The sequence below is a fragment of the Lipotes vexillifer genome, unplaced genomic scaffold, assembly GCF_000442215.2.
Source record: "Lipotes vexillifer unplaced genomic scaffold, Lipotes_vexillifer_v1.1 scaffold1235, whole genome shotgun sequence".
NCBI lineage: Eukaryota > Metazoa > Chordata > Mammalia > Artiodactyla > Lipotidae > Lipotes > Lipotes vexillifer.
This window is the reverse complement of record NW_006775530.1, coordinates 1,003,076-1,026,560: the sequence shown is the minus strand read 5'-3', so window position 1 is coordinate 1,026,560 and position 23,485 is coordinate 1,003,076. Positions and strand designations below refer to the sequence as shown.

At 40.1% G+C, this 23,485-nt stretch overlaps 1 protein-coding gene and 1 pseudogene across 2 annotated transcripts in view; one reads left to right on the top strand and one right to left on the bottom strand.

Moving 5' to 3' along the window:
* The window catches only part of SNTB2 (syntrophin beta 2), a 101,846-nt gene that overhangs the window by 69,874 nt on the left and 8,487 nt on the right, over positions 1-23,485 (top strand). The window contains exon 5 of the mRNA XM_007449951.1: positions 15,443-15,639. Within this exon, the coding sequence (XP_007450013.1) occupies positions 15,443-15,639 (197 nt within the window). The remainder of the gene's footprint in view (positions 1-15,442; positions 15,640-23,485) is intronic.
* LOC103076879 (ferritin heavy chain pseudogene) overlaps positions 21,417-23,485 on the bottom strand; it is a 7,727-nt pseudogene continuing 5,658 nt past the window's right edge. The window contains exon 2 of the transcript XR_456944.1: positions 21,417-22,142. The product of XR_456944.1 is annotated as a ferritin heavy chain pseudogene (transcript). The remainder of the gene's footprint in view (positions 22,143-23,485) is intronic.

Genomic DNA, 23,485 nt, shown 5'->3' with positions numbered 1-23,485 from the left:
AGGTAGACAGTCCCTGATAAATTAAGAATTAATTGCAGTTCAAAAATCAAAGAAGGGAACTTCCCTGGTGGTGCAGTGGTTAAGAATCTGCCTGCCAGTGCAGGCGACATGGGTTCGAGCCCTGGTCCACGAAGATCCCACATGCTGCAGAGCAACTAAGCCTGTGTGCCACAACTACTGAGCCTGCGCTCTAGAGCCCATGCTTCACAACAAGAGAAGCCACTGCTCGCTGCAACTAGAGTAAGCCCACGCACAGTAACGAAGACCCAGTGCAGCCAAAAATAAATAAATAAAATAAGTAAATTTTAAAAAAAATCAAAGAAGGGCTTCCCTGGTGACGCAGTGGTTAAGAATCCACCTGCCAATGCAGGGGACATGGGTTCGAGCCCTTGTCCAGGAAGATCCCACATGCTGCAGACCAACTAAGCCCGTGTGCCACAACTACTGAGCCTGCTCTCTAGAGCCCAGGGGCCACAACTGCTGAACCCACGTACCACAGCTATTGAAGCCCGCACGTAGAGCCCCGTGCTCCGCAACAGGAGAAGTCACCGCAATGAGAAGCCTGCGCACCTCAGCGAAGAGTAGCCCCTGCTCGCCACAATTAGAGAAAGCCTGCACCCAGCGATGAAGACCCAACACAGCCAAAAATAAATAAAATAAATTTAAAAAATCAAAGAACACTGTTAGGGTAATATAAATTAACATGAGTTAACCATTTATATTGGCTTGCACATTTATAGATTCTTGGAAACCAAAAGTGTGTGTGTGTGTTTACTTAATAGCTGATATTTCGGGATGGTTAAGGAATTAAAAACATGAAAGTGATAAATGAAGAGGATTTTTATTTTATTTTTATTTTACACATTTCTTGAGGTTAAAGCCAGGTACAGATACAGGTAGAATAATAGATATAGGTGCCATGGATTTTGCAGGATGTGAATTTTGTAGTCTTTTCCTATAATCTTTCTTTGACTGGAAAAGAAAACGATCCAGAGAAAGTGTGGCTACTTTATGATGTGGAAAATTGAGTGTTGTTGTGCTTATGGGACTTAACAGGGCAAAAGCTGCTGAAACGCCTTTGCATGAGCTCATCTGGCCTCCCCACTAAGGGGGCCTTTTGGCAGTGTGTTCTAACCAACTGCTGTGCAGCAAGAGTCCAGCAGCTGGTTTGAATTAGATTCCCTCTGCCAAATATTTCATAATCAAATCTGTAGGAAAAATTCTCCTGGACTTTCTATTTTTTAATGTCTGATTTGGGATTAGCAATCAAACTGAATATGGTAGAATACACCCTGTCACTTTCCTCATACTTTGTCTTACTTGGATCATATGTGGAGTAGTTTTGAAACTTATTTAACTCTTGCTGAGATAGCTAATGTGTAATTGGCATGTTGGTTCTACAGGGATCAGCCCAGGGAGGTGGTTCTCAAATTATACTATAGACCTCTGGGGATTCCTTCTTCAGGGGGTCTGTAAGTTCAAAACTATTTTCACAGTAATACTAAGATGTTGTTTGCTTTTTTCAGTGTTGACATTTGCACTGAGGGTTGGTAAAATTGCTGGTACCTTAGCATGAATCAAGGCAGTTGGCACCAAACTGTATGGACTTGCAGGGAGAAAACATGCCAGTTTAACCTCAAAATGTCTTTGTTGAAGCAGTAAAAATTACTAGTTTATTTAATCTCAACCCTTGAGTATTCATCTTGTTAATAATCTGTGAGACGAAGTGGGAAGTGCTCAGAGTCCACTTCTGCATACTGAGGTATGAGAGTTGCTGCAGAGGAAAGCATGTGTGGTTGAGTTGCAAGCTGAATCAGTGGGTTTTTTCATGCAACACCATTTTTTCACTTGAAAAAACAACTGGCTGACACACTGTGGCTGGTCAGACTTGGGTATTTGTCAGACATTTTTTTCCCTAAAATAACCAAAATGAATTTGTCATTTAAGGAAAACACTGATGGTATTTGTTAACAATTATAAATTTCTAGCTTTCAAACAAAAATTAGAATTCTGGAAAACTAGTATCTGTCTCTGTGAGTTTGATAGCTTCCCAATACTTAAAGACTTGTCTGATGAGATCATTGGTGATACTAGCAAATGTGACTTTTTGATATAATAAAATGCTTTTAACATTTGGAAAATGTGCATAACTCAATGAAAAAAAATATTACAAATGACCAATACATGATGCTACAAAATCATGCAAGGGTAAGAAAGATCTATTCAAGCTGCAAGAGAGACCAAAGAATTTTTAATGTAACAGGATATGAAAAATTTATTGATAAGTTTTCAGATACTACATTGCAACTAACCTTTAAGAATCCGCTGTTGAGTTTTGGTTTGGTAGACAGAAAGATAACCACAATTATCTGAAAAGGCTATTAAATACTCCTTCCTTGTCCAACTGCCTAGCTGTGTGAGGCTTGGCATACTTAAACTGCAAACTGCAGCAGAATGCAGAAGCACATATAAGAATTCAGCTCTCTTTTATTAAGCTGGATATTAAAGAGATTTGCAAAAAATTTAAAACAATGCTACTCTTCACATTAATGTTTTGTTGTTGTTGGGGAAAATATTATTTTAATAAAAATGTTATTTATATTAACATCTAACCGGTTTGTTATTTTTTATTTTTAAATGAATTAATATTTTAAAAATTTCTCAGGGCTTCCCTGGTGGCGCAGTGGTTGAGAGTCCGCCTGCCGATGCAGGGGACACGGGTTCGTGCCCTGGTCCGGGAAGATCCTACATGCCACGGAGCGGCTAGGCCCGTGAGCCATGGCCGCTGAGCCTGCGCGTCCGGAGCCTGTGCTCCACAACGGGAGAGGCCACAACAGTGAGAGGCCCGCGTACCGCAAAAAAAAAAAAAAAAAAAAAAAAATTCTCAGTTTTAATTTCTCATTATAGTAAATATCAATAAATATAATCCATATGAGGAAAAGTGTTTTGGAGTACTCAGTAGTTTTTAAACACTTTGTTTTTAAATAAATTTACTTTATTTTTATTTTTGGCTGTGTTGGGTCTTTGTTGCTAAGCGTGGCCTCTCTCCAGTTGCGGCGAGCAGGGGCTACTCTTTATTGTGGAGCGAGGGCTTCTCATTGCGGTGGCTTCTCTTGTTGGGAGGATGGGCTCTAGGTGCGCGGGCTTCAGTAGTTGTTGCACACGGGCTCCGCAGTTGTGGCTCGCGGGCTCTAGAGCACAGGTTCAGTAGTTGTGGTGCACGGGCTTAGTTGCTCCGCGGCATGTGGGATCTTCCCGGACCAGGGCTTGAACCCGTGTCTCCTGCATTGGCAGGAGGATTCCTAACCACTGTGCCACCAGGGAAGCCCCCTCAGTTTTTAAGAGTGTTGAAGGGTCCTCCACAAAGGGTCCTCCTTTGTTGAAGACCCAAAAGTTGGCAAACCATTAGTTTTGTGCTTCTCAACTGTGGCTACACATTTGAATCATCTGGAGAACTTATAGTAAAATAAGGTTGACTGGGCCCCACCCTAGACCAGTTAAATCTGAATGTTTGAGGATGGGAGCCAGACATCAGTAATATTTAAAAGCTGTGCACCAGGTGATTCTAGTGTAGAGCCAGGGCTGAGAACTATAGTAATTAACTTGGCTAAACCAGTTGGTAGATTAGAAGAAACTGCCTTTTCCTTGAGAGACACAGGCTTGTCTTTTATCTGAACCAGTAGTGACTCCCTGGCAATGAAAGGAAATGTGAAGGAGCATCCATTTACTCTTGGATGTCATCTTGCTCAGGTTACTGCTAGAGGAGTAAAGGAAGGAACCAGCAAATTTGTAGAAAAATATTACAGGTATACAGCCTACAGTGAAGCTAAGAACAAGCCATTTTATTTATTTATCTTTGGTATACATTTCTCATCCAAGTTTTTAAAAATCCTATGTGGAAAACATTATCTGCTGAGTGATTCCTTATAGTGAGGTAGTGTGTTCTGTTATACTGATCTACTTCGAACTTGTTAAAAATAGGGAAAATATTTTTGGAAGAAGTGAATAAATTAAACTATATTAAGTGGTTGTCATGAAACAAAGTGTTGAATAGTTTAATGACTTTAAAGAGAACCGCTTTCTCTTTTTTCCACATGTATACTTCACTGTTAACTTTTTTAGCAGCTTTATTGTGATATAAGTCACATACCATACAGTTCACCCATTTAAAGTATAAAGTTTAGTGGTTTTTAATACGTTCACAGAGTTACACAATCAATATTAGGACACTTTCATCACCCCGAAAAGAAACTCCTTACCCGTTAGTAGTCACTCTTCATTTTCCCCTCCCCCAGGCCTAAGCAACCACAAATCTACTTTCTGGCTCTGTAGATTTGGCCTATTCCGAACATTGCATATATGTGGAATCATGTTATATAGCCCTTTATGTCTGACTTTTTTCACTTTGTGTAATGTTTTCAAGGTTTATCCACGTTGGAGCACGTGTCACAACTTCATTCCTTTTCAAGGCTTAATGATATTCCATTGTATGGATATAGCACATTCATCAGTTGATGGCCATTTGAGTTATTTCCACTTTTTTTACTAGACTGTTATGAATAATGCTGCTATAACACTCAGGTACAACTTTTTGTGTGAAGATATGGTTTTTTGTTTTTTTGGCTGTGTTGGGTCTTCGTTGCTGTGCATGGGCTTTCTCTAGTTGTGGCGAGCGGTGCACGGGCTTCTCATTGCGGTGGCTTCTCTTGTAGCGGAGCACGGGCTCTAGGCGAGCAGCCTTCAGTAGTTGTGGCACGTGGACTCAGTAGTTATGGCATGTAGGCTCAGTAGTTGTGGCTCACAGGCTCTAGAGCGCAGGCTCAGCAGTTGTGGAGCTCGGGCTTAGTTGCTCCGCAGCATGTGGGATCTTCCCGGACCAGGGCTCAAACCCATGTCCCCTGCACTGGCAGGAGGATTCTTAACCACTGCACCACCAGGGAAGTCCCTCTTTTCACTTTCTTGATAGTGTCATCTGAAGCACAGAAGTTTTTAATTTTGATGAAGTCCAATTTATCAGCCTTATATTGCTTGCATTTTTTGTGTTATATCTAACAAGGCTTTCCCTAATCCAATGTCACAAAGACTTAATCCTATGTTCTCTTCTAAAAGTTTTATAGTTTTAGCTGTACATTTCATTCTTTTATCCAAATGAAGTCAGTTTTTGTATATGGTGTGAAGTAGTGGTCAAACTTTATTCTTTTCCATGTGAAAATCCAATTATCACAGTACATTTATTGAAAAGACTTCTTTCTCCATTGAAGTCCCTTGACATCCTTGTCAAAAATCAGTTGATCATAAATGTGAGGGTTTATTTCTGGACTCTCAATTTTATAGTTTAGTGGTAAGTTTTGAAATCAGAAGTGTGAGTCCTCTAACTTTGTTCTTTTTCAAGATTATTTTGGCAGTTGAGAATCCCTGGCATTTACCTATGGATTTTAGGGTCAGTTTGTCAATTTCTGCAAACAAACAAACAAACAAAGACAAAATTCTGATAGGCATTGCATTGAATCTGTAGATCAATCTAGGGAGTATTGCCATCTTAAAAATATTGTCTTCTGATCCATGATACAGGATATCTTTTTATTTATTTAGGTTTTCTTTTATTTCTTTCAGCAATGTTTTTTAGTTTTCAGAGTACAAGTTTTATACTTCTTTCATTAAATTTATTCTTAAGTAGTATTAAATTTTAATGCTATTGTAAATGAATTGTTTTCTTAATTTTATTTTTGGATTGTTCATTGCTAGTGTATTCCATCAATACACTGGTTTTTATGTCTTGATCTTATATCCTGCAATCTTGCTCAACTTGCTTATTATTCTAATAGGTTTTTAGTAGATTCCTTAGGACTTTCTATGTACAAGATCATGTCATCTGCAAACAAGAGATAGTTTTTACCACTTCCTTTCCATTGTAGGTGCCTTTTATTTCATTTTCTTTCCTAATTGCTCTGGCCAGACTCGCCAGTACAATATTTATTTATTTATTTATGTATCTTTTTTTTTTATTATTTTTTTTTTTTTGCGGTACACGGGCCTCTCACTGTTGTGGCCTCTCCCGTTGCGGAGCACAGGCTCCGGACATGCAGGCTCAGCGGCCATGGCTCACGGGCCCAGCCGCTCCGCGGCATGTGGGATCTTCCCGGACTGGGACACGAACCCATGTCCCCTGCATCGGCAGGCGGACTCTCAACCACTGCGCCACCAGGGAAGCCCTGTATGTATCTTTTTGACCGTGCTGTGCAACTTGCAGAATCTTAGTTCCCCGACCAGGGATTGAACCCAGGCCACAGCAGTGAAAGTGCTGAGTCCTAACCACTGGACCGCCACAGAATTCCCTCCAGTACAATTTTTTTTTTTTCAATTTATTTTTGGCTGCATTGGGTCTTAGTTGCTGCTCACGGGCTTTCTCTAGTTGCGGCGAGTGGGAGCTACTCTCTGTTGCGATGCGCGTGCTTCTGATTGCAGTGGCTTCTCTTACTACCGAGCACGGACTCGAGGCTCATGGGCTTCAGTAGTTGTGGCTTGTGGGCTCTAGAGCGCAAGCTCAGTAGTTGTGGCACACAGGCTTAGTTGCTCCGTGGCATGTGGGATATTCCTGGACCAGGACTCTAACATGTTTCCCTGCATTGGCAGGCAAATTCTTAACCACTGCACCACCAGGGAAGTCCGCAGTACAATTTTTAATAGAAGTAGCATAAGCAGGCATCCTTGTCTTTTTCCTGTTCTTAGGGGGAAAACATTCAGTCTTTTACCATTAAGTATGATGTTAGCTATGGGGTTTTTTTTTATAGATAAACTGTATCCAGGTGAGGAAGTTCCCTTCTGTTCCGTGTTTGTTGAGTATTTTCATCATGGAAAGGTTTTGGATTTGTTAAAATGTTTTTTCCGGGGCTTCCCTGGTGGCGCAGTGGTTGAGAATCTGCCTGCCAATGCAGGGGACACGGGTTCGAGCCCTGGTCTGGGAAGATCCCACATGCCGCGGAGCAACTGGGCCCGTGAGCCACAACTACTGAGCCTGCGCGTCTGGAGCCTGTGCTCTGCAACAAGAGAGGCCGCGACAGTGAGAGTCCCGCGCACCGCGATGAAGAGTGGCCCGCACTTGCCACAACTAGAGAAAGCCCTCGCACAGAAACGAAGACCCAACACAGCCAAAAATAAATAAATAAATAAATTAAAAAAAAAAAAAAAATGTTTTTTCCATGTCTATTACAGTGATCATGTGGGTTCTGTCCTTTAGTCTATTTATATGGTTTTACTTATCAATTTATAAATCAGTCAATTTAAAAATAATTTTTTAAATCAAATTAATTTATAAATCAATTACAATATTGATTTTTGGACATTAAACCAACCTTGCACTTCTGAGATAAATCTTATTTGGTCATGCTGGATTCAATTTGCTAATAATTTGATGAGGATTTTCATGTCTTATATTTATACATGATATTGGTCTGTAGATTTCTTTTCTTGAAATGTCTTTGGATTGGGTGTTAGGATATTAATGGCCTCATAGAAAGAGTTGGGAGGTATTCCCACCTCTTCTGTTTTTTTGGAAGACTTTATAAAGAATTGGCATTGATTCTTCTTTAAATATTTGGTAGAATTCATTAGCAAAGCTGTCTGGGATTAAGATTTTCTTTGTTGCAAGTTTTTCACTGTTAGTTGAAGGGATTTTTAAAATATGTTTTAAACCAGTGGTCCCCAACCTTTTTGGCACCAGGGACTGGTTTCGTGGAAGACATTTTTCCATGGACTGGGCGGCGGTGGGCGGGGCGGGGATGGTTAAGGTGGTAGTGCAAGCAATGAGGAGTGGCACATGAAGCTCTGTTCTTTCCCTTTTATCTGAAAATAGTTTTTAGTTCATGAATGTCACATTTCTTAGCTTTGATCTTGAAACCCTGTTCTCATGAACATCTCATGGGGAAGAATGTGTATGACATATGATAGAAACTCTAAGGGTCTTTCTTGCTTATGTTTCCCAATGTTTTTTCTCTTCTCTACTTTGTTTCATTGCTGTCCCATACTTGATTTGAATCTTCTCCCTAAAATGCTTAGCTCAAGCTCTCATTTTGTTACATCTAAAAGTATTTCAAGGGGTGTTATTACTTATCCCCCCCCAAATGAGTTGGAACTCACTTTTTTAAATTTTTTTTGGCCACACTGTGCAGTCTGTGGGATCTTAGTTCCCCAACCAGGGGTTGAACCCATGTCACAGCAGTGAAAGTGCTGAGTCCTAACCACTGGATCGCCAGGGGGTTCCTAGACCTCACTTTAAAAAAAAAAAAAAAATTTATTTATTCGGTTGCACCGGGTCTTAGTTGCGGCATGCAGGCTCCTTAGTTGCGGCAGACAGCCTCCTTAGTTGCAGCAGGCAGGCTCCTTAGTTACAGCTCACCAGCTCCTTAGTTGTGGCACGAGGGCTCCTTAGTTGTGGCATGCGAACTCTTAGTTGTGGCATGTATGTGGGATCTAGTTCCCTGATCAGGGATTGAACCCAGGCCCCCTTCATTGGGAGTGTGGAGTCTTATCCACTGTGCAACCAGGGAAGTCCCTAGAACTCACTTTTTAAAGTAAAAAGATGGTGCATCATTTTTTTTTTTAATGTAGTAGAGTAGTATCATATTTTAAGTGAATGGGAGTCAAGAGTTGTAACCAAGTAGCTCCAAAGTTTTCTTTTTATGGCTGAATAATATTCCATTGTATGGATGTACCACATTTTGTTTATCCACTTATCGGTTGATGGACATTTGGACTATTTCTACTTTTTGGCTATTATGAATAATACTGCTATGAACATTAGTGAACAAATTTTTATGCTAATATATGTTTTTATTTCTCCTGGGTATATACCTAGGAGTGGAATTGTTGGATCATATGGCAACATATTTAACTTTTGGAGGAACCAGTCAATTTTTTAAAAAAATCATTGTGAAATTATAAATTTAATATCCATTGTAGTTTGTCCTTGTTGATGCTCAAAAATGGTCCTGTCTTTAGCCAGTGGTAGCTCTTCAGGTGGACTTCTCAGCCTTTTTGACAGGACTTTTATATAAAAGTGTTTGAGAATTGCCATATTATCCATTATGATAGAATACTCTGGACTTAACTTGTGTGTTTTCTGCTCTAGATCTGACATTTTCCAAGAAGCCTCACTTTCTTTTTTTTTTTTGAGGGGATGGGGGTTCAATTTGGGCACTAACTACATTTGTTGCTATTGGATTAACTATTGTTTATAGGCCTTTGTTGATGGACAGAGGTAGGAAGTATGTGTAAGTGTATATATATACATATATATATTTTTTAAACATAAAATACATAGTTGAGTTCACACTGATACTCCATTTCAAGTTTGAGACTACAGTGTAATCACTTAACGTCTTCTATCTTACATCTGGTTTTCCTTTTTCCCATATCCAGAATTGCAGATCTTAAGGACACCAGAGATGATCACATTAGAACATCCCATAATTGCTCATTTGCTTTATCCCACATTACATATCAGAATAGTGCTACTATTATTACTACTACAACATTATCACCAACAGTATAATTACTGAAAGTAGTTGAAAAAAATTTTTTGCAGCTCCTTTTTTTGTACTTTTTTAGTGGTTTCTTCTGCTTCTGTCAGTTCTCCACTAAACTCCCTGTCCACACTTTCTTATTCCCCTTTGTTGATCTCTACTTATCTTCCAGATTTCTTTTTTTCTTTTCTTTTTTTTTTTTTTGGCCCGCACCATGCCAAAAGAAAAGAAAGGGATCTTAGTTCCCTGACCAGAGATTGAACCTCGGGCCCCCTGCATTGGAAACGCAGAGTCTTAACCACTGGACCGCCAGGGAAGTCCCCTGGATTTCTAAACATTGGCTTATTTCAGGGCTCAGATCTCTTCTCTATCAACTACCTTGTCCCTCTGGTGATTGTATCTGATACCATAGCTTGAAATATCTCTTATACACTGACAACTCCTAAATTTATATCTCCAGACAGAATCACAGACTTATATTCTGACTGCCTATTTAACACGTCATTTGCATATTTATGATCACTAGGAAGCAAACTCTGTAGCAAAAGTAACATAAGATAATAAAATAGGTGTTTATTTCTTTCTTATGTAAAAGAAAACAGCCGTCCTTAGCAAGAGGCTTCTACCCTTCAAGGTTGCCTCGTGGCTCAAGATGGTTACTGGAAGCTTTAGCCATAATATCCAAATTGCAGGCAGGAGGAAGAAGAGGAAGAGGACAGAAGGGGCACATACCTACTCCCTTGTTCTCCAGTTGTGGGGCTTTTCTGGTAATCCTACCCATTAACAGCTTGCAATTCATTGGACATCTCTTTCTTCAAAGAAGTTTGGGAAATACTCTTTTATCTGTGCATGTTGTCATTCGGGATAAAGGCAGCTTTCTATTTCTAAGGAAGAATGAGAGAACGAATACTGAATAGGCAAGTAGAGTTTTAAGAGTTCTTTGTCGGGACTTCCGTGGTGGTGCAGTGGTAAAGAATCTGCCTGCCAGTGCAGGGGACACAGGTTCGATCCCTGGTCTGGGAAGATCCCACATGCTGCAGAGCAACTAAGTGCGTACGCCACAACTACTAAGCCTGCGCTCTAGAGCCCACAAGCCACGACTACTGAGCCCTTGTGCCACAACTACTGAAGCCCGCATGCCTAGAGCTTGTGCTCCGCAACAAGAGAAGCCTTCACAATGAGAAGCCCACACACTGCAACGAAGAGTGGCCCCCGCTCACCACAACTAGAGAAAGCCCATGTGCACAGCAACAAAGATCCAATGCAGCCAGAAATATAATTAATTGATTTTTTTAAAAAGTGATCTCTTAAAAAAAAAAGTTCTTTGTGTATTTTGGATACAGTCCTTTACCAGGTATATGTTTTCATAAATTTTCTTCTACTTTGTGACTTGTCTTTTCATTCTCTTAACAGTGTTTTTCAAAGAGCAAATGTTTTTAATTAATGAAGTCCAACTTAATCTTTTTTTTTCTTTTGTGGGTCATGCTTTTGGTGTTGTATCTTTTTAGATTACTTAGATTTTCTGTTAAAATGTCTTCTTGAAGTTTTACACTATTACATTTTACGTTTAGCTCTAAGATCTATTTTGAGTTAATTTTTGGGAAGAGTGTAAGGTCTTCCAAAACAGAAAGCACCAGACCCAGATGAGTGCACTGGTGAATTCTACCAAACATTTAAGGAAGAAATTCCCTACAGTCTCTTTCAAAGGACTGAAGCAGAGGGAATACTTCCTAACTCATTCTATGAGACTAGCATTATGCTAATACCAAAACCAGACAAAGATATTATAAGAAAAATACAGACCAATATCTCTCATGAACATAGATGTAAAAATCCTCAAAACGATACTATCAAATCTAATCCAAAAAAGTATAAAAAGAATTATACATCACAACCAAATGGGATTTATTTTAGATATGCAAGGCTGGTTCAACATTTGAAAATCAATTTGTGTAGGGACTTCCCTGGTGGTCCAGTGGTTAAGACTCCACACTTCCACTGCAAGGGGCACAGGTTCAATCCCTGGTCAGGGAAATAAGATCCCACATGCTGCATGGTGTGACCACCCTGCCACAAAAAAAAGAAAAGAAAAGAAAATGAATTTATGTAACCCATCACGTCAACAAGCTGAAGAAGAAAAATTGTTATCGTATCAGGAGATACAGGAAAAGCATTTGACAAAATGCAACACCCATTCATGATTAAAACTTTCAGTAAACTAAGAATAAATGGGAACAGTCTCAACTTGATAATGACTGCCTGCAAAAAATCTACAACTAACATCATACTTAATGATGAGAAACACAAAGCTTTTCCACTAAGATCAGGCCCAAGGCAAGGATGTTCCCCTCTTGCCACTCCTTTCAACATCATACTGGAAGTCCTTGCTAATGCAGTAAGGCAAGAAAAGGAAGTAAAAGGTATACAGATTGAAAAGGAAGACATAAAACTATCTTTGTTCTCAGAAGACATGATCACCTATGTAGAAAATTGAAAAGAATTGGCAAAAAACTCCTGGAACTAATAAGCTCTTATAGCATGGTTGCAGAATACAAGATCAGTGGACAAAAGTCAATTGCTTTCCTATATACTAACAATGAACAAGTGGAATTTGAAATTAAAAACACAATGCCATTTACATTAGCACCCCCCAAAATGAAATACTTAAATATAAATCTAACAAAATGTGTTCAAGATCTATATGAGGAAAACTCCAAAACTCTGATGAACAAAATCAAAGAAGAAGTAAATAAATAGATATTCCATGTTAATGGATAGGAAGACAATATTTTCAAGACATCAGTTTTTCCCAAATTGATCTATAGATTCAATGCAATCCCAGTCAGAATTTTAGCAAAGTTATTGTATGGATATTGACAAACTGATGCTAAAGTTTATATGGAGAGGCAGAAGGCCCAGACACACAAAACTGAAGAACAACACAAAATTGAACAAACACAAAATTGAAGAACAAAGTTGGAGGACTGATGTTACCCAACTTCGTGACTTACTATAAAGCTGCAGTAATCAAGACAGTGTAGTGTTGATGAAAGAACAGACAAATATATAGATCAGTGAAACAGAATAGAGAGCTCAGAAATAGACCCCTGTAAATATCATCAACTAATCTTTGACAAAGGAGCAAAGGCACTACAATGGAACAAATATAGTCTTTTTCAACGAATCATGCTGGAACAACTAGATATCCACATGTAAAAAATTTTGCCCTTCACCAGAATTAACTCAAAATGGATCATAGACCTAAGTGTAAATTGCAAAACTGTAAAACTCCTAGATGGTAACAGGAGAAAACCTAGATGACCTTGGGTATTATAATGGCTTTTTTTAGATACAACACCAAAGACATGATTTATGAAAGAAATAATTAATAAGCTGGACTTCATTAAAACTAAAAATTTCTGCTCTGTGAAAGACAGTGTCAAAGAATTAGAAGAGAAGGCACAGACTAGGAAAAAATATTCACGAAAGGCACATCAGATAAATGACTGTTATCCAAAATAATACAAAGAGCTATTGAAGCTCAACAGTAGGAAAACAAACAACTTGGGAATTCCCTGGCCGTCCAGTGGTTAGGACTCCATGTTTCCACTGCAGGGTGCATGGGTTCGATCCCTGGTCAGGGAACTAAGATCCTGCAAGCCATGCGGCACAGGCCAAAGAAAAATAAAAGAATGAAAACAAACAACTTCATTAAAAAATGGGCCAAGCAGCTCATGCAGCTCAATAACAAAAAAATTAACAACTCAATCCAAAAATGGTCAGAAGACCTAAATAGACATTTCTCCAAAGAAGATATACAGACTGCCAACAAACACATGAAAGAATGCTCAACATCATTAATCATTAGAGAAATGAAATCAAAACTACAATGAGATATCATCTCACACCATCATCAAAAAATCTAGAAACAATAAATGCTGGAGAAGGTGTGGAGAAAAGGGATCACTCTTGCATTGCTGGTGGTAATGTGAATTGGTTCAGCCACTATGGAGAACAGTATGAAGGTTCCTTAAAAAACTACAAATAGAACTACCATACGACCCAGCAATCCCACTACTGGGCATATACCCTGAGAAAACGAAAATTCAAAAAGAGTCATGTACCAAAATATTCACTTCAGCTCTATTTACAATAGCCCAGAGATGGAAACAACCTAAGTGCCCATCGTCGGATGAATGGATAAAGAAGATGTGGCACATATATACAATGGAATATTACTCAGCCATAAAAAGAAACGAAATTGAGCTATTTGTAATGAGGTGGATAGACCTAGAGTCTGTCATACAGAGTGAAGTAAGTCAGAAAGAGAAAGACAAATACCGTATGCTAACACATATTTATGGAATTTAAGAAAAAAAAATGTTATGAAGAACGTAGGGGTAAAACAGGAATAAAGACACAGATCTACTGGAGAACGGACTTGAGGATATGGGGAGGGGGAAGGGTGAGCTATGATAGGGCGAGAGAGAGACATGGACATATATACACTGACAAACGTAAGGTAGATAGCCAGTGGGAAGCAGCCGCATGGCACAGGGATACCGGCTCGGTTCTCTGTGGCTGCGTGGAGGGGTGGGATAGGGAGGGTGGGAGGAAGGGAGACGAAGAGGGAAGAGATATGGGAACATATGTATATGTATAACTGATTCACTCTGTTATAAAGCAGAAACTAACACACCATTGTAAAGCAATTATACCCCAATAAAGATGTTAAAAAACAAACAAACAAACAAACAAAAAATGGGCCAAGGACAACATGAATAGATGCCCCACCAAAGAAAATATACAGATCGCAAATAAAAATATGAAAATATGTTTCACATCACATATCATCAGGGAAATGCAAATTAAAACAACGAGATACCACCACACACTTATTAGAATAGCCAGTATCCGGTACACTGACAACACCAAACACTGGTGAGGATATGGAGCAACAGGACCTCTCATACAATGCTGGTGGGAATGCAAAATGGTACAGCCAGTTTGACAGAGTTTGGTGGTCTCTTACAAACATTTTCTTACCATACAGCCCAGAAATTCCACTCCTTGGTTTACCCAAAGGAGTTGGAAAATTTATTTTAAAAAAACCTATACAAAGATGTTTATAGATACTTTATTCTTTTTTTTTTTTTTAATTGATGTATGGTTGATTTGCAGTGTGTTAGTTTCTGGTATACTCAGCTTTATTCTTTTTTTTTTGCGATACGCGGGCTTCTCACTCTTGTGGCATCTCTCGTTGCGGAGCACAGGCTCCGGACGCACAGGCTCAGCGGCCATGGCTCACGGGCCCAGCCGCTTCGCGGTATGTGGGATCTTCCCGGACCGGGGCACGAACCCGTGTCCGCTGCATCGGCAGGCGGACTCTCAACCACTGCGCCACCAGGGAAGCCCTTAATCAAAATTGAATCTTTTTTTGATACGCATGGCCTCTTAGGAGCATTAAAAAAAGCTAATGGGAAACTGGAGCCTTGGGCCATCCAGCCTAGTGTTCTGCCTGTGACACCAGGGGTCATTTTATGGGAAAACAGAATGGTATCTACTTCAAAGACTATAATCTTGTTTTGAAATATACTTATCTAAAAACTGCTGATGGGGCTTCCCTGGTGGAGCAGTGGTTGAGGGTCCGCCTGCCGATGCAGGGGACACGGGTTCGTGCCCCAGTCCGGGAAGATCCTACATGCCACAGAGCGGCTAGGCCCGTGAGCCATGGCCGCGGAGCCTGTGCTCCGCAAGGGGAGAGGCCACAACAGTGAGAGGCCCGTGCACCGCAAAAAAACCAAAAAAACCAAAACAAAAAACTGCTGATGGCTTTTATAATTTCTGCTTATTAATCAGCATAAATTGCTGACATTTTCCTCTGACAGTGCATTAATTGCCTTTGATCTTTGTGGTTCTAGGTTGGTTCATTCTGGCTCCGGATGTCGATCACCCTCACTTGGATCTGACCTTACGTTTGCTACCAGGACAGGCTCTCGGCAGGGCATTGAGATGCATCTCTTCCGGGTGGAGACGCATCGGGATCTATCGACCTGGACCCGGATACTTGTTCAGGGTTGCCATGCTGCTGCTGAGCTGATCAAGGAAGTCTCTCTAGGTACAGATCCTAGCATTTCACTTCTAATAGTAATTAAATGGAACTGTTATACTTTGTTTTAAAGTAAGAACCATTATCCTGTATGCCAGACTTAAAAATGTTCTGAAATAAGGCACCTTAAAGTGATCACGATGGAAAGAAACTGGGTTTCTCTGTTGCGGTAGCAGAGTTTTCATGAGCTTTTTACATGGCTCTGAACACATTTACAACACTCTGTACAACATGGTGTTTTACTGTTCATTATTTAAATCTTTATAGTGTAAGGACTCATTTACTAAATACTAGGTGCATTGACCCTCTGGTTAAGATTTGGAACATGGATAGACACCCTTAAAAATATGAGCATCTGGCAAAGCTTATAGCTGTAGCAAAGTAAAGAGAATTTGGAATAGGAGTCTCTCTTCCAAAGTTTGAAAATGTGTTGCCCAGTAGGTACTGAACTAAGCATCTAAAGGAAATAAGCCTCATGGTCTCTTTCCATTGTCGAAGCGCCCTCTTGTGGCTTGTCTATATGAATTTGGAAGTATGGTTTCATATATGTACATTTGTGTATATGGTTATGTATAGATATTTCCAGATTGCTTTTCATTTTAACAAGAACAGAAAGTAGTCAAAATGAAGACACAGTTACAGTTTCTAATATGGTTTTAGTTACTTTGAATATCTTGATTGCAAGTTGGTTTACTTAGTTTTGCTCCTGTTTTCTATGTATTTTATTTTATAAACCTAGTTTTACAGAATTTATACAAAAAGAGAAAATGTTTTGAGAGCAGAATGTCTTTTGATTTATATTCCTTTCCATTGCTTTTGGAAAGTTAGGGATCTCCATGGCTTTAGAACTGCCTGGGCAACATTTCCATGGGTCATATTCTAACACTGGCACAAGGACAGATTTTTCAATGTTGTCAAAGTAGCACAATTCTTCAACTTTTTAGGACCTACTCTATATTTTCCTCACAACCACAATGATGATTCAAGCAATGACACCAATGCCTAGATCCCACCTTGGATTTTGACCAAAGCCACCACATCAGCAGTGTGGTTTCTCACTTTCTCACTTGTCAGTCTCCTATCCATTTTCTCTATGGAGTGGTTGGTCGCCACATTAAGGACTGTGGGGCTGGTTTTTGTCTTGGCCGCAGAATGTGCTTTCTGGGATGGGGAAGTCCTCAGTTGGAAAGTCTGGATGCTCTGTGTTCCTGTGTGGAGTCCCAGGGGTCAAGCCAGCACACTCATCGCTGGCATATGGGGTCACCATAATCTTCTTCAAGGATCCTGAGAGATATGCTTCCCAAAACAAAGAGTGCAACGTGGCTTTTTAACACTTTTTAGTTTCGTGTTGTTTCTTTGGTGTCTGGCAGCTAAACTTCATACTACAGGAAACCAAGATCTATTCAGTCCTTGGCTCACAGTTGTTTAAATACAGATGGCTTGAGGAGAGGGAGAATAAGGACCACCTGGTTCCTTATATTTTTAAATGGACAAAAGAACATATTTTTTGGTAACTTTGAACTTTTTGTTCTCATTCACAGCTCTATCTTAATATTACCTTGGTAATACTTTCATTTCCACAATTCAGATCAATTGATGTACTTATGAATCACTGTGTATTTAGAGCTGTGCCAGAAATATTAAACTGGCTGAAAGTAAACTGCTTTGATGAGAACCAGAATTTCTTTAAAATTTGTTTGTGTGTGTGTGTGCGTGCGTGCATGCATGTACTCATGCGTGTAGGCACGTAGTCTGTTACATGTTAACGTGATGTATATGCTTAGTGTATACATACATGTATGTACACATACATACATAAGCCAGCATGTCCTTCAGATGCATGTTATCACCCTCTGTTAAACTATTGGGAGATTCAGAAAGGTTTATTTAAAACTATATTTGAGGCACATCGTACTACATATTCAGGTGTTTATGGTCTAAAGAAAGTCAGGAAGTTGACAAAAAGAAATCAGTTGAGCTTTTTTTTGTCTCTTATGTGTTTGGTTATAGTTTACGCATTTAGAAGAATTTCAGTGACTCCTTGTAAGATTTGACTAGTGAATGCCATACATTATCTTTATAATGTGTGTTTAGTTTTAAGCCTTTATTAGATTATACTTAGAGTAGAATTGATCAGTAATCCTTTTGGTACACAAGAACTTTTTCCTTCTAGCAAATATAACTTTAAGATGACCAGGCAGAGAATGCAGTTAACACCCTCAGGTACATAAAACCATTTTCCATTTGTCACAGGAATTGAAAATAGGAAAATACATACACTTTAGTGTGTGTAGTTGTTTGAATTTTAATAAGTATGCTTTTAAAAGTTTAATTTCATCATAACAATTACCCAAGCTGTTAAAGTTTTTAAATCATACATGAATTTCATGAAGATACTTTATATTTCTGTAGCTTGGTGATATGAAGACTAAGAAGTAGAAGATATAGGTAGGAGTTGCATTTTAAAATATGCAGAGAATGGGCAAGAGGAGAAGAAAAATGGGCATTTTTAAGTATTTAGAGTGTTAGCATATATGAAAAAAGTTTGCTTTAACCATGTTGTTCTCAATTTCATAGAAATTCTCTTGAATCCCTTTTTGTTCCTCTACTCAACAGATATTAATTGAGTATATACTCTGCTTTTACTGACTATACTAAAATAAATAAGGTAGGTGTAGCCCCTTCCTTTGAAGTAGGAAAGACAGAAACAAAAAGAATAATAAGTACATGTTGGGGTTGTTATAAGTCATAAATGAGATACATGTGTCATCTAACCCTAACACACAACTCTGTAAGGCAAGTTTTATTACCTCCATTTTCAAGATACAGGAATTTGGGTTAGTGTGGCTGGAACTTGAACTGGAATCCTTTCTAAATGCATGTCTTAAGCCCCTGCATTTCTTCCTCTAAATGACTTATTCTTATGGGCATATTAAACTCCTGGAGGACATATACGTTATCAGTTTCTCTTAATTCATTAAATCAACAAATGCTTAGTGTTTAATTGTTTACAGAGTGCTATGCTTTGTGATGAGAGAAATAGAAACAAATAAGACCTGCTTCATACCTTTGACCAAATAGCTATAAGAAAGGAACGCAGAATCATGTTCTTCTTTTTTAACCCTTGAGTGTGATTAGCCCACTAATTATACTTGATGGGCTGGCTTTTCCATGCAGTAACAGAGAATGCTACCTCAGCCTTTCTTAGAGAGCATCCTGGGCAGCCCACTCAAAGCCTACCCTGCAATACCCACTCTCTTCTGGGTTGTTCTGGAAGGCCCAGAGGAGCCCAGGGTGACACAGCTCTGCAGCCGCTAAAGGGTCTTACTGGAAACATTGGAGCCCCCAGAGCCCTCCTACCAAGTAACTGGCCCCACAGCAGCAGAAACAGGACTTGCAGCATAGACTTACTTTGACATTAGAGTCCTTTTTTAAAAATTAATTAATTAATTAATTTTTAGCTTCATCGGGTCTTAGTTGCAGCATGCAGGATCTTTAGTTGCAGCGTGCAGGCTTCTCTCTAGTTGTGGCACGTAGGCTCCAGAGTGCGTGGGCTCAGTAGTTGTGGCGCCGGGGCTTAGTTGCCCCACGGCATGTGGGATCTTAGTTCCCCCACCAGGGATCGAACCTGTGTCCCCTGCATTGGAAGGCGGATTCTTAACCACTGGACCACAAGGAAAGTCCTAACATTAGCGTCTTTGTTCTTCATGATACACCGGTAATCACCAGCAGTCTATCATTTTAAAAGACACGAAGTAGAAAACATAGATTGTATTCATCTTGGTGTAACAATGAGATTTATTGTTATTTATTATTAGTTAATGAGCCTTTTCTTCCTCTTAGCTTTATTAAATTTTTTACCATTAGGGAACTACTTAAAGAAAGTTATCTTTAATATACGTAATTACACTCAACAATATCCCCATGGTCTGAAAAAGCCAGTGTCCCTGCCACTTCGCAGATTGTGATGTAGTAGCCAGAGCAGTAGAAGGAAAACCAGGGCAGGTGAGGGCAGTAAGTGTCATGGAAGCCTAAGGAAGAGGATTTCAAGGAGAGGAATAGCCAGTAGGGTTAAATGTATCAGTTGGATGGTTTAGGCTGGGATTAAGAGAAAATGCCCTCTAAAATTAGATTAAACATTTAAGAAATGTATTTTAGATAGGAGAGAGCAAGCGTAAAGGGGGGGGGGTCTTCTCTTCCCAGTCATAGGTTCATATGCACACCCTGGACCAATGGCAGTCACCAGGAGAAAGCAATGCTCTGACTGGCCCAGAGGCTATCTTCCCTTGAAGTTGAGGTCATCCTTCCCTGAAACACATAAGGAGAGACTAGAAACCTGAATAAAATTGGAGTTTGGCTGTAAAGGAATAATGGAGAAATAAAATCTGGGTAGACAGCCAACAATGAGTTCTACAAGCATCAAGACAAGAGCTAAAGATGTGAGTCAGATTTAGGTACATGGAAATAATTGGTGCCCTTGGAGAGAGACACTTAGGGGTGTGATGGTACTGGCAGCTTGCAGAGGGCTGAGGGTTGAATGGAAGGTGAACCATGGATAAACTGAGTCTAGACAGCTCTTTTAAGATGTTTTGCTGTGAAGAGGAGGGGAGGGGAGTGGTAGAAAGAGGAAGGTAAAGAGTTGAGTAGTGGCATTTCTTATAATAATGAGAGAGACCTGAACATCTAAAAAAGTTAATGGAAGGGACCTGACTTAGAGGGAGGTGTTGAAAATGCAAAAGGAAGAAGGAATAATCAACCTTGGACAGTTTCTGGGATCTGTGATCCCAGTGGATGGGATCCAAAACACAAGTGGAGGGATTGGTCTTAGCCTGGAAGAGGGACAGAGGGAGGAGAGGAGGAATTGGGTGGAGATGCACACGCATATCTTAGCTGCTGAAGTGGGCATTGCCTTTTATTCCTGAGTAATTTGTGCCAAAGACACCCCCGGCTTTTACTCCATCCCTAACAACAAGTGCAATTGCAGGCTACTTTTATGTTGTTTGAATTATTAAAGTTGTATCATACTTGTATAACCTGAAAAACAATTTTTTTTTTTGCCTTATGAACCATTGATTAGTCCCATACACCAAAACCATCATTATAAAGAATTTTATAATATAATATTACTGAGAAGCTGGAAAAAATATTAGAATTTTAGTTTGAGAATTTCCTGGGAAGTCTAGGGCTGAAAATAATGGATTGTGCTGGGGCCCAAAGATTGGCCCTCTTTTCCCAATCCCAGTGTCTTATATTTACCCAATTAAATAAGGTCAGCATAATCATCAGAATTGTACCCCCAAAACAGGTGTTAATGCTCTAGATCAGTAGTTCTCAACCCCCAACTGCACTGTGAAGTAGCCTGGAGAGTTTTTTAATAATATCAATACCTAAGGTCTACCTCCATAGATTTTATTTTATCTTATTTTTTTTTTAACATTTTTATTGGAGTATAATTGCTTTACTGTGTTAGTTAATTGCTGTGTTAGTTTCTGCTTCCTCCATAGACTTTAATTCAGTAGGCTAGGGCATTGAAAGGTCCAAAGGTTTTTTGGAACTTGAATGGGTTGAGAACCACTACTCTAGATTTTCAAATGAAAAACAGAATAGTTTATATTATTATTATTTGGGGGGGTACCAAATTACTTTATTTGAAACAATGGTACTAAGGAAAGAACTTGTAGATGTTTTGGTACAACTTACAGAAAAGGTAAAGGTAACCCAAACATGCATGCACTGCCTTGATGCAGGGAAGTCAACCCCGTGGCTACAGGAAGCCAGCCTAAGGCTTAGCTCTCATTATCACTGTTTCCCAGGGTGTGCTTGTCAAAGAGATACTCTGCCATGCCAGATTCGGGGGCCCCCATCTTGCGCAAGTTGGTTACGTGGTCACCCAATTCTTTAATGGATTTCACCTCCTCATTCAGGTAATGAGTCTCAATGAAGTCACACAAATGGGGGTCATTTTTTGCCAGTGGCCAGTTTGTGCAGTTCCGGTAGTGACGGATTCACACTCTTTTCCAAGTGTAGCGCACATTCCATTGCATTCAGCCCATTCTGCCAGTCATCACGGTCTGGTTTCTTGATCTCCTGAAGGAAGATTCCACCACCCCGTTGGTTCTGCAGCTTCATCAGTTTCTCAGCATGTTCCCTCTCCTCACGAGACTGGTGAAGAAAGTATTTGGCAAAGTTCTTCAAAGCCACATCATCGCGGTCAAAATAGTATGACACGGACAGGTAGACGTAGGAGGCGTAGAGCTCCAGGTCGATCTGGCGGCTGATGGCGGCCTCCGAGCCCTGGTGGTAGTTCTGGCGCACCTGCGAGGGGGACGCAGTCATCATGGCGGATGGCGGGCGGCGGAGGAAAGGCGGCGGCGGGGACCTTGGGGCGGCCGGAGGGCGCAGTGAGGTGGTGGCGAGGGCTGGCGCTTAGCGGCCGGCCGGAGCGGGGGTCGAGCGCCGGGTTCCGTCCAAGCACTGCTGAAGCAGGAAACCGCGGCGACCCTCCGCGAAGACTGCGTCCAGAATCGTTTATACGATTAAGCAGTCAAAACTATGTATTAAAAATAAATGAGTGTGTACGACTCTGAATACACTAAAAACCATTGAGTTTTATACTTGAAATGGGTAAATTGTAGGGTATGTGAATTATGTGTCAATAAACCTTTTTTTTTTTAAATACCATGTGACATTCTACATTTTGAGGGAGAAAAGGGAAAAAATTCAGTGAATTCAGTTTAATGAACATTTAAAATAGAATAGCTACTCACTACCCTCAAGTTGTCACAGGCTTGTCAGGAAGCAAACAGAGAAATAACTGTCAGGCGTGACAGTGACCGTTGTCATCTGTACTGGGTTTTGGTGAGGTCCGGGCGGTCACCATGCAGCAGCCCCTTCATTTCTGACAGTCCTCGGGTGTGCTGTGAGCTCACCCGTGGTCCTCCTGGGTCTTCTTCCAAGCGAAGTGGAACATAGCCCTCCTCGGGGCTTAACTCCTGCAGTCTCCCTCTGTCTCCTCCTCTCCCTCTTCTGAACCTCCATCCTCTGCCTCCGTTTCTAGGGTTCCCCTCAATGCCTCACTCAGTCTTCCTCCCCGCTGCTCTCCCAAGAGTCTGTTTATTTTAACTTCAAAAAAATTTATACAATTTTAAAAGTTACTTTCCATTTACAGTTATTACAAAATATTGGCTATATTCCCCATGTTGGGTACATGGGTACATCCTTGGGCCCATCTTACACCCAGTAGTTTGTGCCTGCCACCCCCCGACCCCTGTGTGGCCCCCCCGCACCTTGGTAACCACTAGTTTGTTCTCTGTATCTGTGAGTCTGCTTCTTTTTTTTGTTATATTCACTAGTTTGTTGTATGTTTTAGATTCCACATATAAATGATACCATACAGTTCAATAAAGCTATTATTTAAAAAATTAATGGGTACAACAATTTAAACCTTAAAGGTGAAGTCAGAGAATTTTCAAGTGCAGCTTATTCATCATATAAGGTCTCATCAGTGAACTTTGTTTAGAATGCCTGAGCTTGGATGAGTACATGTGGTAAACTCGAGATTCCTGGTTTTATGTGGTTTTATAGGCCTTGCTCCTCTGCTGTCTCCCACCCCACCCCTGATCATCACTTTGTTCCTGACCCCTACCCCAGATTGTGGGTGGGTATTGAAGGTCTTCGGGTGAGAGGAATTAGAGAAGAGATGAGGTTGGCTGTTTTGCATATTACTTGGTAATAAATTTTCCCGAAAAACCCTGAAAGTTTATTATTTTCATTTTTAGATGAGTTAAAATTCATGATAACTAATTCTTGTGTACAGTACACACCCAACAAAGTACTTTTTTTTTTTTTTTTTTTT